At 38.5% G+C, this 14471-nt stretch overlaps 1 protein-coding gene across 2 annotated transcripts; it reads right to left on the reverse strand.

The window, feature by feature from the left end:
* Positions 1-654: 654 nt before the first annotated feature.
* LOC100711629 (phthiocerol synthesis polyketide synthase type I PpsD) lies at positions 655-13588 on the reverse strand. 2 transcript variants are annotated; one of them, XM_019363027.2, is made up of 8 exons: positions 13461-13588; positions 12145-12218; positions 11926-11998; positions 11286-11439; positions 8381-8541; positions 7992-8198; positions 7671-7852; positions 655-6627 (listed from the first exon to the last, which is right to left on the reverse strand). In XM_019363027.2, exons 3-8 carry the CDS (start codon positions 11981-11983, stop codon positions 1084-1086), a joined length of 6306 nt encoding a protein of 2101 aa, XP_019218572.1. In that variant the 5' UTR covers positions 11984-11998; positions 12145-12218; positions 13461-13588; the 3' UTR covers positions 655-1083. The 2 variants fall into 2 exon arrangements, with proteins under 2 accessions (XP_019218572.1, XP_003439205.2); XM_003439157.5 differs by lacking the exon at positions 12145-12218.
* Between the last annotated feature and the right edge of the window lie 883 nt (positions 13589-14471).

The raw sequence follows: 14471 nt of genomic DNA on the forward strand, positions 1-14471 counted from the left end.
TTTAATTTGTTTCAGATCATAATTTAATTACTTTTTAATTACTTATTGTATTCTAGTTTTTAATTTTTATTTTCAAGAAATTAATAATGCCCCTTGAAAAGATTGCTTCATTATTTGGTGTTGTTTAATAAAAGCTTGATGAAGTTTGTGTCTAGTACTCTAAAACTGCTATGCCCTTTTTCATAACTCCATTGTAATAGTATTTTAAGTCTGCATAGTATTGTTTATGGAGCAGCGAGTTACACTGGTAATGCCTATGATCTATGATTTATGCACATAAATAAATAAAAATCAAAATGTTCCTAACATTCTTGATCTGTAATTGATCTTTGGAACATGTCTGTATTTGTGTTTGTATTTTTATGTATATATATATTTTACCACATATTCATCTGGGACCAGAGGAGGACCTTTCCAATGTGATATGATAATTTTGTTCTCTGAAAGCAAAATCACATGTGCCGCCAAAGGATCATTTATGGGACATACTTGATTACTATATCGCAAACTTTTTTCCATTAGTGCCATAAAGTTGATAAACATTTAGAGTTAATCAGTTAGCAGTGATAAGCACTGACCATGATCTGATAGAGAATCATTTATATCAAACAAGCTGTAGTAGATGGAGAGAACCTAGTGATAGATGTGACGAGGCCAATTTTAAAGATAAAACATTTATTTGGATTAAAAAATAATACAAGATAAGGCACTTATTTTACATAATTTTGCAGTAAAAACATTTGTCAAGAGTTACATGTTAAGTTGCAATGCTGTTTTTTTCTGTACAATATTGTTGAGTAAAACAGTGATATAAAATATCCTTTGAAAATTTCCAGTTAGTAAAATATATGTTTGGTTAACAAACTGTATTACAAAAAAATCAACCAAAATCCAAAAATGAATACAAAACAGGATGCAAAGTACTGTAAACAAGTTGCATTAATATAAGAACTTTCCTTTATTACAATGGCCATTTTATTATTTTTCTTAATGAATTCTGAATGCAAACTATATATTGAGTCCATTATTGTAGTGTTCTGATGGCTGATTGTATTTATACAGTAATATGTCTTTTTGGGTTTTTCACAATCTGGTAGAAACTTCAGCTTTATCTGGTAGAGACTCTGGGTTCTCATTGACACTTTCGCCTTCAGCTCCTTCACTCAGTAGAGCTGCCATTGTTGCAATAGTTGCATTGGGATCCAATAGTTTCACCAAAGGCACATTCACACCTCTCCCCTGAAAGATCAAATTCTGCAGAGTCATAGCCTGCATGGAGTCAATGCCTAAGGATGAAAGAGGTAAATCATCCTTCAGCTCACTCTGCTCCATGCCAATGGTCTCACTAAGTAGAGAGACAACATAGTCCTTTGGTGAGACATAGACAGCTTGTTTAGTTTTAGAGTAAGTCTCTCTAGATTTTTGAAAGGCTGCCTCGACTAATGCAGAAAGGCGCATAGTCAAGGCTTTATTTTGCGAGAGGATGTTGTATCTGATGTTTCTGAAGTGAAACCTGCAAACAGCTTGCTGGGGTTGGTTGAGCACAAGGCATTGCTCCAAGCTTTGATAAATCTCAGCCACATCTAAAATCATCATTCCCTTTGCCTCCAGAAAACGCTGGAAATGTTCTTTGTTCAAGAGCAGACCAAGGTTCAGAGCTCCCCAGTTGATAGACTGTGCAGGCAAGCTGAGATTGCGCCTGTATTGACAGAACAGATCAAGAAACGTATTGGCTGCTGCGTAGTTTGTTTGTGATGCGTTTCCCAGGAAAGCGGAGATGGAGGAGTAACATACAAAGTAATCCAACGGACAGTGCTTTGTTGCATAGTGCAAATTCAGGACACCGTTTATTTTTGGCCTGAACACCTTCTCGTACAGAGATCTGTTAAGGGTCTCAATCAGCCCATCATGCAAGACAACTGCACTGTGAAACACACCTCTGATCGGACAACCAGGGAACTTCTTTCCAATGACACTGATGACTTTGTGCATGTTCTCAGAAACAGATATGTCACACTCTATGCTGGTGATGCTGTTTCGACACTGTTTCTCCACATTGTTGATTTCTCGCTGTACTTCTGGTGTGGGCTTGCTTCTGGAGAGAATGACAATGTACTCACCACCTCTTTGTGAGATGAACTTAACAGTCTCAAAGCCCAGACCAGAAAGACCACCTGCCACTACATACACAGACCTCTTTCGAAAAAGCCGTTTTTTTGTTGGGAGAAGTGGAATCTCAGACAGTGTGCTGCCAAAATCATTTTCAAGAGCTACAACAGCCAATTTCTTGGAGCTGAAATATGAGTCTGGTTTTGCTGAATCAATGCTTTTTCGTTCAGATTTTGCACTCTGAAAGGTAAAGCTTTCAAGAGCCAATTTCCCATTAAAGTTTAAGGACTTCAGCCAGTGATAAAGGTATGGCCTGTGTGTTCTCAGGAATCCCTTTTGGAAAATGACTGCCATCTGAATTGTCTGTACATGAACACTTTCCTTTGCCCTTTGGAACACTTCCTCAACGACTAGATCATGCTTCTGAGATTCACATACTATTACAACATGTTGTAAACCTGGAAAGTTGCAAATTTTAGCAGTTAGGGATTCATCAACTGGAGGCAGAATGACAACTGCGCCCAACTGACTGGCACCTACAAAAGTCCCATTGCATTGCGTTTCAACATTCACATTCCAGCCTGATTTGCAAGCGCTAAGTGCCAAGACTTTCACTAGTGCAGAATCAGGCACAGAGCATATGATTGTTATATTACGCTTGGCTCCGAGCAAAGCTCGATGAAGGATTTCCCATGCTAGCACAAAGTAGGAAACACAGGGTGTTTTTTTGAGGACTGGGAACTTTTTGGTGCTGTAGCACACTTCCTGTGGCACTCTGATCTTACTTGCTGCCACCACAGGATAACAGGAAGCAACATGTTCTCCCACTTTGAATTTCCTTACATCTTTTCCAACTGCTGTGATAGTACCGCTGAAGTCAAGAGCGAGCAGCTTGTGTTTCTGAGATGAGTGCTTGTTCCAATAGAGTGTTTTGCCGAATTTTAGATTTGAAGTGCTGACTGGGAAATAGTCGGATGAGTGAACACATATCTTATTGGGCTGGATTTCAATGAATGTATCACTGATCGGCTCAGCCTCCTCGTCAGAGCGAATGGCACTCAGTTGAGTAATTTCATGAGCATCAGCTGTCAGAAAAATACAAGGTTCAGACACTGTAGATGTATAAGTGCCCACTTTATTGTCAGTGATTTCTAGTGGGGTGCGCACAATGGAAGGTTTCAAAACCTGTCCGTCTTTTACCACCAGTTCTGGGTGCTTGCTGCATGGGTATGACCTTAGGACATCAGACAGAGCTGCAATGTCCTCAGCAGAGATCCTGTTCATGTCAATCAGCTGAAAAGAAAGATCTGGTATCTCTGCAGCGAACGATCGTGTCATACCAACAAGAGCAAAACCTGGACTTACATGGTCTACTGTGATGTCAGATGAACGGTAAGTTATGGCTCTAATTGATTTTGGGAAGTGAATTCGCTTTAGCTCAAGAACTATTTGGCGGAAAATCTCACAGCAGTCAGCCAGATTCTGCAGGATGATGTCAGCTGGCCGTGATGTGAGATCTTCTTTTCCCCACAAAAATAAGACCTCATCAAAGTTTTCTCTAATATCTCTGATTTTAAGATTTGCCAAAAGAGAAGGGAAACCATTGCCCAAGATGTCCTTTGCATATGTGATGGGAATGTAAGTAGATGCTGAGTCCAAATGTTTCTTTAGACCATCAGCGATCCCTAAAGTATCACAGAACACCAAGGCCTTTGGAGGAGGAGTAGGAATGTGATCATTTGGGATAACATCGAAGGCATTGTGGTAGAAGTACTCATCTACCACATGAGAACGACTGCCTAAGTACTTGATTATGACATTTTTGACCTCAACCAACACTCTGCCTTCCTTGTCTGCAAAGCACCCACAAACACCAAAGTGATCAGTGCCCACATCAGTTGCTCTCAGATAAATAGTCATCTCATTTTGCAAAGGTTCAAAGACTGTAAGACTTCCTATTTTGGCAGGAAATCCTGGCCTGCCAGCAAAGACGTGCTCTACCGCAACTGGGAGAAGCTGCATCAGATAATCTAGCAAGACAGGATGAATGCAGTAGTCATGCAAATGAGACTGAAGTTCTTCTGGAACTGAGACATTTGCAAAAGCCTCTTTCAGATCATCTCCATAGTGCACATCCTTCTTATTCTGGAAGATGTCTCCATACTGAAAACCTCCTTGAGAGAGATACCCATAAAACTCCTGAAAGCTCACTACAGATGTGCATCTTTTGTAGATGGAGCTTAGTGAAATGCACTGCTCCTCAATCAGCTTCTGTTTCTTTGAAACCACAGTGCCTGATGCATAAACTACAGATGGGGAGAGAATGGTGAATCTGGTTTCCCTCTCTGTTTGTTCTAGTTGCACTTTCATTTCAGGTGGATTCTGTGTTAAAACAAATGGACTGTGAAAATTGATACTGAGCTGCAGTGAACTGAGAGGTACTTTTGGTTTTGCACTGGCCATGCACGCAGCTAAACCCAGCTCAGCATAGAAAGCACCAGGGATGATGGGTACATCATTGTGCTTGTGCTCTTTCAAGTAGAAAGTAGAGTCAGACTTTAGATCACAAGTGAAAATGTTGCTTTCACTTCCTGTCTGACACAGCACAGGATGATTGCTTGCTGTGTTATTCTGTGCTGCCCCAATGATAACATCCTTGTCTGAGGAGTCAAATTGATATTTAGGAAAAGGCAGAGGTATTGTCTCATAGCCTTTATAGAACGTGTTCCAATCTACTTGAACACCGAGTTCAAACAGTTGAGAAACAACAGACATGACTGATTCATGATCTTTTTCTGGCTGCACGGAGGCAAGGACAGCTGTGTCATTTCCCAGAGATTCCATAATGTTTCTCTGCAGTGCCCTTCTTGGACCTATCTCAACAAAAACCGTGTGCTTCTTTCCTCTAGTTGCTGACTGTACTGCCTGCTCAAAAGCAACCGGCTCACGAATGTTTCTAGCCCAGTATTCACCTGTGCAGAAATCTCCCTGCTGGACTTCCTTGCCTGTCACTGTTGAGAACAACTCTGTGTCAAGATCATTCACCTGTAAGAGACCAATTTTTTCCACAATTTCTGGTAGAATTGGGTCCATCATGTGGCTGTGATAAGCAGCATGGACATCCAGCACACGAAGGAACAGATTCTGACTATTGGCTGAGGTGCTTAGCTCCTTATGGAAGCGCTCAATTGCGTCTGCCTCACCTGAAAGGGTGCAGGACTGTGGGCTGTTATATGCAGCAAGGCAAATTTTACCAGAGTAAGGAGGGAGCAGTGAAGATACCTCTGATACAGCCATGTTGCTGATCACGAGCATCTTTCCCCCGGTGACTTTTCTCTGGAGAGTGCTGCGGAAATATATGACTTTTACTGCATCCTCCAGAGACAAGAGACCAGAGCAGTGAGCGGCTGCCACTTCACCAACAGAGTGTCCTAGAATTGCATCAGCTTTGACTCCCCAGTGCCTGAGCAAGGTAGCAATCCCAACCTGAATAGCAAAGAGAAGAGGTTGGACAACGTCTGGGTCTTTGAAGTCGCTGCTCTCAAATTCGCTCTCAAGAGTATCCAGGATGTCCAGAGGACTCAGCTTTTGGAAAAGTTCCTTAATTTCTTTGATCTTTTCTCTGAATATAGGCTCGGTTTTTAGTAGCTGCTTGCACATACCATGGTAGGTGACACCATTTCCACAGAAGACAAACACTAACCTTGGATCTGAGAAGGCAACACTGATATTTTTGCCAACAGCAGCAATTAGCTTCTCTTTTAGATTAACTACAGAAGATACTGTGATGGCTTTTCTGTATTTATGTTTTTGGTGGGTTCTTCTGCAAGCTGACGTGTAGAGGAAAGAATCTAGATCAAACCGGTTTTCTGCCTGTAGCTGATTGATGGTATCTTCCATCATCATGGTAAATGATTTTGAAGAATTTGCAGATATGACAAAATACTTGACTTGCTTATTATCATGCCTTTGCTTAGAATATGGCTGGATGTGCTGTGTGACAATGGCGTGTGCATTTGTTCCCCCAAAACCAAAGTTGTTAACTCCTGCAACTCTTGCACTAGCGCATTCCCATTTTTCTGGTTCCTTAGGAATTTTAATGTTTAGTGCTGTGGTATCTACACTGGAAGCCTTATCAGTGTAGAACACCGAAGGAACAATGGTCTCATGCTTCATCATCAGGAGAACCTTAATGAGTCCAGCGACTCCAGCAGCAGATTCTGTGTGTCCAATATTGCTCTTTACAGAGCCGGTCCAGAGTGTCTTTGAACCGGGAGATCTAGATTTAGCAATGACATTGGAAATGCTTCTTGCCTCTGTTGGGTCTCCAGCTGGGGTTCCAGTCCCATGTGCCTCCATGTACTGGACATTTGCAAGGTCAGACTCTGAATAGATTCTGCGGAGAAGCTCCTCTTGTTGTGTCATGGATGGTTTGGTGATTGGAGTGACAGAGCGGCCATCTTGGTTTACAGCAGTTTTGCTGATTATACCCCAGATATGGTCATGATCTTGAAGAGCCTGTCAAGCAACAAAAAGATGAAAATGAAACAGGAATAAAAGTGTATATTGATAAAGAACATCTTATACCAGAGTCAAACATATTACATGACATATTTGAACTTTAGCTTATATTTATAAATATATAAACTAGATTGCACTGATGTGAGTTACTCAGCTGAAGAGATAAATACTGCAGAGATTTCCACTTTGTCTTAAATCACACAGAACGTTCTATATTTTGCGTAAAGGTATAAAAAAAAGAAACCCTTCTTTTAACTGCTTCCCTTTTCACAACGACTTGACACAGTGGATGGATCCATATTTTTGATTTGGCAAAAATATTTTGCCCTTTCAGTGCAATCAACCATGTTTCTCCTGACATTTTAGGCAAATATTTTAACCACTGCACTATGGAGCCACTTGTACAGCTACAGAAAATACATTTGAAAATATCCTCTGTTCAAGCTGGTTAATTAAAACTAAACTAAGTGTGCAAAAATTAAAAATTAAAATGAAACCAATCTGTTGGAGACAATTTTTATAGGCTAGGCGACCAGGTCAATCACGTTTGATGGAAAGTGTACAGTTGGTCACTACAGTTAATTGCAATTGATCACTGAATATGAAAAAAAAATTAAAGGGAGTCATTGGTGTGTTTTTAGCTCATCCTCCCGAGGACCAACATGTCTATGAGATGGCGAGGTGTCCATCGCCCATCTGTCTGTCCCTCCATAATTCACAAGGTTTGCAACTCCCCCTAGAATATTGCTCAGATTTTAGCTAAACGAGATTAACTGTAATGAACATGACAGTTTGTGAGCCTGCTGTACTTCTCAGTGGATTTCAGTTATCATTAGTTTGTGCAACAGAGCCAACCAATGACAAGAAAACTGATAACTTCCTTTCTGTACTTCATGTATTATAGTAATCTATGAATTGTGATGGATCATCAGCTGGTTGAGCTACTACATCACCATTTGGCACTTTGGCAAACTGTCCGTTTAATGTTTAAATTCCTGAAGTATCTGACATTTTCTTATAATTAATCTGCATATGTCAACCTTTTTCAGTGGTTTTAGGAGAACTACTCCGCATCCCTCCCCTCTGCCGTATCCATCTGCTCTACTGGAAAAAGGTTTGCTGGTTCCATCAGGTGAGATCATCTTGGCTTTGCTGAGCGCAACAAAAACTCTTGGCTCAAGGATGCAGCTGACCCCTCCACAGACAGCCATTTCACAATCCCCTGATAAGATAAAAGACATCATATCATCCCAACTAATTAAACGCTAAAGCCGCTTTATAAATAAATATGACACTACAGAATGATTTACTACCAGTAACTCTATTGCTGATTAACCCGAAGTTATCTATGCTGGACAGACCTTGTTTTATTGATTGACAGGCAAGATGAAGAGCCACAAGGGATGAAGAACAGGCAGAGTCTAAGGACAGCGAAGGTCCGGTGAAGTTGAAGACATAGGAGACTCTGTTTGCTGCAATACTCATGGCAAGCCCTGTGCCAGTCCAGTGGTTGATCACACTTGGGTGCACATGTGCAGCATTTGTTTCATAATCTCTGTTCATTATTCCTACAGAGATACATAAAACACACGGGTCATGTACTTATCACTGTAACATCATTCATTTGAATGGATGTAAAATTTGATGGTAATTCTGGTATAAAAAGTCGCTTTGTTTTTGGTCAAGCACCCATTATTGTAACACAAAACAATAAAAACACAAAAACACAAACAAGCGTTTAGTGCCTTACCAAAAAACACTCCTGTTCTGGTCCCACTGGCTTTTTCCATTGGAATTCCAGCATTTTCTAAAGCCCTGTAGACACACTGAAGGAGCTGTTTCTGCTGAGGATCCATTTGTTCCACTTCACTGTCACTGATGCCGAAAAACCTGTGGTCGAATTCATTAAACCTGAAAATATCAAAAAATAAGAAGGTCAGATTCAGATGTTCTAGTTACTGTTTAAATTCTTCCTTCTTAGACTACTTCTCATTCATGTGATGCATTTACAGTGTGATGCATTTACAGTGTGATGCATGTACAGACTCTAAAGCTGTAAAGCTGTTTCTATTGTACAAACCTATAATCAGTTTCTATTTTTGGTTTGTCCACAATTTCAGTGCAATACTCCACCAAAAGAAAGGAAACTAAAGCAAATGAAGGGGAGATTTGCAGCTTAAATCCAAAGAGCTAAAGACAAAACACTGCAGTTTGGTAAAACACAATGAAAGATAAAACCTAAATCATGGTAAAAATAAAGTACATTCTCTCTTTATTCTGAAGTTTTACATATCTGGACATGACAAATATAATTTGGTCCAGGTCACAAAGATAGGTCAATACAACCTAAAGTGAATTAAAACACACGACATATTACACCATGCTTTTATTTATTAAAAAAACAAACTAACTAAGCCAAAATGCAGAAGCGATGTGTGAAAAACTTTGAAAAACTAAGTAGATCTTCACTACTTCCATAGAAATTAACTGGTTAACTAGCAGCCAAGCCCTGCAAATCAAACAAACTTGATTTACTGATCCGAAAGTTTGAGCACCTCACACTTGTTGATCAGTTATGTTTTGGTGGTTTGTTGGTCTGGAGTATTCAGGTTTGTGATAACACAATGTCAGAGAGGTAAGACTGCAATGACTTGTGAGAATTATTATAGGCAAGTGGAAAACATTCAAGACAGTTTTTCATTGTCCCAGGAGTAGACGTCCCAGCAAATTTACCTCAAGGTCAGCCTGTGAAATGCCATATAGACTCTGCAGGCCTCAGCTAGAACATTAAATGTTAGAGTTCAGACATTTATGGCTTGTTTGAAAAGGTTTAACAGCCTCTTCTCTCTAAAAAAAACATTTCAGCACTGCTTAGGTTTGCAAAGTTGCATCTGAACAAACCACAGGACTCATTTGGACCATGAGACCAAAGTGGAGATGTTTGGCCATAACACAGTAAACACATATCAGGATGATGGTTTGGAATTGTTTTATAGTCACAGGATCTGAGGACCTTGTAGTCATTAAGTCAACCACAAACTCTTCTGTTTACCGAAGTATTCTAGAGTCAAATGTGAAGCCATCTGTCTAACAGCTAAAGCTTGGTCCAATTTGAGTCATGCAAAAGGAAAATGATCCCAGCAAATCTACAACAGAATGGCTAAAAAGAAAATAATCAAGGTGTTGGAATGCCTCAAAATCCAGACCTCAAACAGACTGAAATGATGTGTTGAGACCTGCAAACCTCAATAAACTGAAACAACATTGCAAAGATGAGTTGGCCAAAATTTCTCCACAGTGAAGTGCCTGCCTGATAAAGTCATGCAGAAAACTTTAAGTTATTGCTGCTAAAGTTGATTCTATAAGCTACTGAATCATGGGGTGTCCTCAGGTTTTCACACACTGCTTCTGCATTTTGGCTCAATTTGAATTACACCCATAGTGACACAGCGTAATATGTCATGTTTTGTAGTTCATCTGAGGTTGTACTTGCCGAAATTTAAGACCTAATAGAACTGGATGATTTTTATTATGTCCTGATATGTAAAACCTCAAAACTTTTTTCTTAACACAACTGCATCCATCAGTGCTGTGACTCATTTTACTGCCTTAATGATCATGTGTTACATTTATGACTGAAGGTGACTGAGCACTAAATTGCTTATATTTTATGATTAACATATGAGACAGTTGTTCTTTCTCAATGTTCAACAAGCAGTTCAGTGAGTTCAGTGTAAGTCGGTTATCTTGTCATTTGTATTTCACAGTTATATACAGCCAATAGGTGATGCTCAGTCTGTGACATCAACAGCAATGTATATACTACACACTGAGTCGATTAGGTCATCTTCCATCCAGGTAGATTACACCACAACTGATATTTTATTATCATTCCCCAAAAGTCCTATTATGAGCACTTATGCTTCATGAATTGGTCTCCCAGGGCGAAAACGTTTTTTGTGGAGTTTGACTGTAAGATCCCAAGGAATCTGATTGAGAACATTCAGCAGGAAAGGCCTAAACTGAGTGAATTCTGCAGTTTCCCAGCAGGAACAACACCACCTGAATCAACTGCCAGATTTACCTCCCTGCACAGAGGTAGGTTAAAGTAATCTAAAATGAAGCCTAAAGTTAAGAAATTAACTGCTTTTCATATTTTTTGTAGTCACTCTGAAATGTCGCTGTTTTTGAAGATAAAGCAGGGTTGTTGTTATCTAATATAACATGGACTTGATAAGAAAAACCTTCAGTGACAGTTGATGGGTTAAAAAGAACCATGCATCATAAATTATTTCACGAGTGTTAATAGGACATCTAGACATATGTAAACAGACTCATTTCCATGGAACATTGTGAGAACTAATGGAGATTTATCATGTTAAAAGGCTGAAAAAATCTATTTATGTTACCATTTTTGACTAGTCCAGTGTTTGGAGCACTTCTTTTATTTTCAAAAGGGGAAAAAACAAAACTGTCTTTGGAAAAGCATCAAAACAGTAAGTCTCTGATTTAATACAAATTAGTAGCAGCAGTGTAATTTCATTAAGCAACACTTCATGAAGTGTGAAATTGCCAAACAAAAGTTTATATGACTGTATTGATAGGCACACATTTGTAAAACAGATAAGCAGATCTAAACGAGATAAAGGCCATACCCGTCAATGAGAGCCGCCTTGGCTGTGCGGGATTTACCCGGTTTGTTGTCATCAGGATCATACCAGCTGCTTAAGTCAAATCTCTCTTTGGGAATTGGAACAGAGCAGTTTCTCCCATTCACCAGAACCTTCCAGAAATTGTCAAGCCCCTCTCCTGTTTTTGGGAGAAGATACATATAAAACACTAAAACAAGATTTTCATTGTTCTTAATGTACTGTTTTTGCCTCTGTATACCACCATTTATGCCTTTTTAAGAATCTACTAGATTAAGCCTAGCGATGCCTCCTTCGCCTCAGGAACAAATCTTTTGGGTGTTCCGGTGAACAGCTACCAAGTTTTTTGTAACAAGGGAACAGGCCTCGCCTGTAAAATTACTTTTGAGCCTCTGAAAATGACTGCAGTTCCTAAACAATTCATCCAATACTTTTGTCAAACCCTTTAATTAAAGCTTAAAGTCTGCACTTTCATAATCTTGACTGATTTCAAATCCACTGTGGTGGTGCACAGATGCAAAACACAAAAATATCCTTGTCTAAATACTTCTGGATCTGACTATACGCCATGTGATGCACAAAAATCAAATTAGGTAGTAAAATAATATCAGACACACAAAACAGAAACTTCTTAAATTTTCCTCACCGCCTGGAAAATTGCATCCAATTCCCACCACTGCAATGCTGTCTTCAGTTTCTTCCATTTTGACAGAAAATCACTGAAAAATGAATAAATAAAACACAATATAAATCTTTAGTGTGTCAGCATGCAATCGCCATAGCAGCAGATCAGAAAAAGTGGAGCAAGTTATCGAGTGAAACAGTGTAATTAGTTCAGTTTAGTCATGCACCACTGTATCCTTACATCTATCCCGTTGGCAGTTTCCCTCACTGATGGTATCACTGCTGGACTTGCCGTTCTTATAGGCAGCTTCTTTTCTTTATTAAACATTAATGATTCATGGTATACGTGGCCATGGAGATGAAGGACTTCAGTGCACACATTTATGGTGCCTCACAAATGATTAGACCACATTTAATGGGCAAGTCAATATGTTACATAATAGCGTGGCCTTATCACAGCTTCAGTTTATCTAATTATCATGTTTAAAATCCTGGAAACATCTGGAAATGGTTAAAAAAAAAGACATTTTACACCAACTCATTTTGTTAATTAATAAGACAAGTAAGTAATAAGTAAGCCATAACTGTTATCAATATTACAATTTACATACCGCAGTATGTTAAGTGATTGTACATAACTTTGTTGATTACTTGATTAGATAAGTTAAGGTCATAGTAGATGTTCAAAGCCAAGTATGTCCAGGAGTAACAATATCTCTGAGGTAACTTTTGAACTAAATAGTTTCTAATAATACCACAAAACAAATCAGTTACTTATTAGGAGGATGTTTATTAAATGCTGCATGTTAAAGTTCCTTTAATTCACTCAAAATGATCACAGTTGACCTAATTATAAATGAATAAAAATACAAATTTATGGTTGATTTAAATTTAAAATATGAAGTTAAATGTTGAATCATCCATTGATCAAAAAGCAGGATAAGATTCTTTAAAACAATTAATAATTATTATTTTTCCCCCCAAGGGTTTGGTCTATGAATTGAATTTTTAAGCAACATAAGGAACAATAGACTGGTTTTCCTGGTTAGTCTTATCATCTTATTGCCATTATCAAGAAACCACAGCCCCACAGAATTACAAGGTAGAATTCCAACCAACAAGCATTGTCTTTATTACCCCCCCACCCTTTGTGTTTAATGATTAAATAAATTAAATCCATGATTTTATTAACTTGATCAAAATATTTCAGGGTCTTAACACAGCAGATTATGTAATATTTTGGCAGAAGGAAACACAGACTGTCATAAGTTCATAACTTTATTAGATGATGAGTAATGTGTCTGTCTCAATAATAAATAATAATAATGAGCTGAAGTAATGAAGGATAAAGTAATGTACCCAGTGTTTGAGTTTAGGCTTCAGGCTCATTTAACCTTTAACCTGTCCAGTGTTAAATTTGACAGCAAATTTGGATTTAGTTTTAGCCATAATTAAGGCATTAAATTATTTTAGTTTCAGTCGACTAAGCATCACAAGATGATAGCAGAATAAATCTTGATTTGAAAATAAAAAGTGTAAAAGTTTGTCTGTTTTTACCAGCAGGAGTTGCTCCATTTTATTTTCCTTGACATCAAATACGAAATGCGTCACTACGTGTGCTCTTCTCCTTCTTCCAAACGGTGTTTTTAATCGCTTTTCCGTGAGAAGAGCATGGGAATAAATAAGCCCCTCCACCCACACCCCCGTTTCCCGGGAACATATCAAACCTGCCGGTCTAACCTTTCTGCACAAGGAAATTAATTCTGATTGGATCACGTGTAAACTCGCCCCGCCTTTCCACACAGCTTAATTAGTTCTGATTCGACCTCGTTTTTATTCGTTGACAAAATTGTCAATACATGTCATCATAAAGTTGTCATACTGTTTTCCTCAGAAAAAAAGGACGTTGACGAAAACTATGGCGACATTTACTGATTAATGAAATGAACACTCATTTTTGGAGAAAGACATTTATTATCACACAATATCAGACATGAAAGCATAACAGCCACAATGTTTTAAATATATTTTACTGAAAGCGAAAATGAAAAAACAAACTTTTTTAGTTTATAGCCACGTATAACCATTAAACTTCAAGTGTTATCATGAAAGCCTCACACACTGTAAACAGGTTGCTGTAAATTTTACAGCAACTTACTGGCAGATGGATGCGAGGAATTAGCTGTAAAAGGATTCGCAGGAACCCTGTTTATAAGCACTTTTTACATCCTGCTGAAAAGGTATTTTCTATAAATTTGCTGTGACTGGATTTTACAGTAATTTGCATTTACAGCAGTTACTGCAAATATATTTTTATGTTTTGTGTTTGTTTATCTAAAGCGAAGTAACTAACTTTTATTTACAGTAATTTTCCATAATTTCATTTGCAGTAAACTTACCCTAAAGAAAATGACAGAAACCACTGTGTCTAACAACCAATTATAATCATCAATATTAAATCAACGTGCATGACACAAGATCTGTTTATTGCAAAAAACTAGAAAACTAGGAAACATCGCATTATTAGGACTTGCACTTGAGTTTCCCACATAGCCCCAGTCAGGATTT

This window comes from Oreochromis niloticus, linkage group LG9 (assembly GCF_001858045.2).
Source record: "Oreochromis niloticus isolate F11D_XX linkage group LG9, O_niloticus_UMD_NMBU, whole genome shotgun sequence".
In the NCBI taxonomy this organism is placed as follows: Eukaryota; Metazoa; Chordata; class Actinopteri; order Cichliformes; family Cichlidae; genus Oreochromis; species Oreochromis niloticus.

Coding starts and splice junctions, on each gene's coding strand:
- LOC100711629 (XM_003439157.5), bottom strand. CDS start 11,983: ATGGAAGAAACTGAAGACAGCATTGCAGTGGTGGGAATTGGATGCAAT. Junction 7,853..7,991: donor CTGTCAATCAATAAAACAAG/GTCTGTCCAGCA, acceptor TTATCTTATCAG/GGGATTGTGAAATGGCTGTC. Junction 6,628..7,670: donor TCCTAAAACCACTGAAAAAG/GTTGACATATGC, acceptor GTTGCTTGACAG/GCTCTTCAAGATCATGACCA.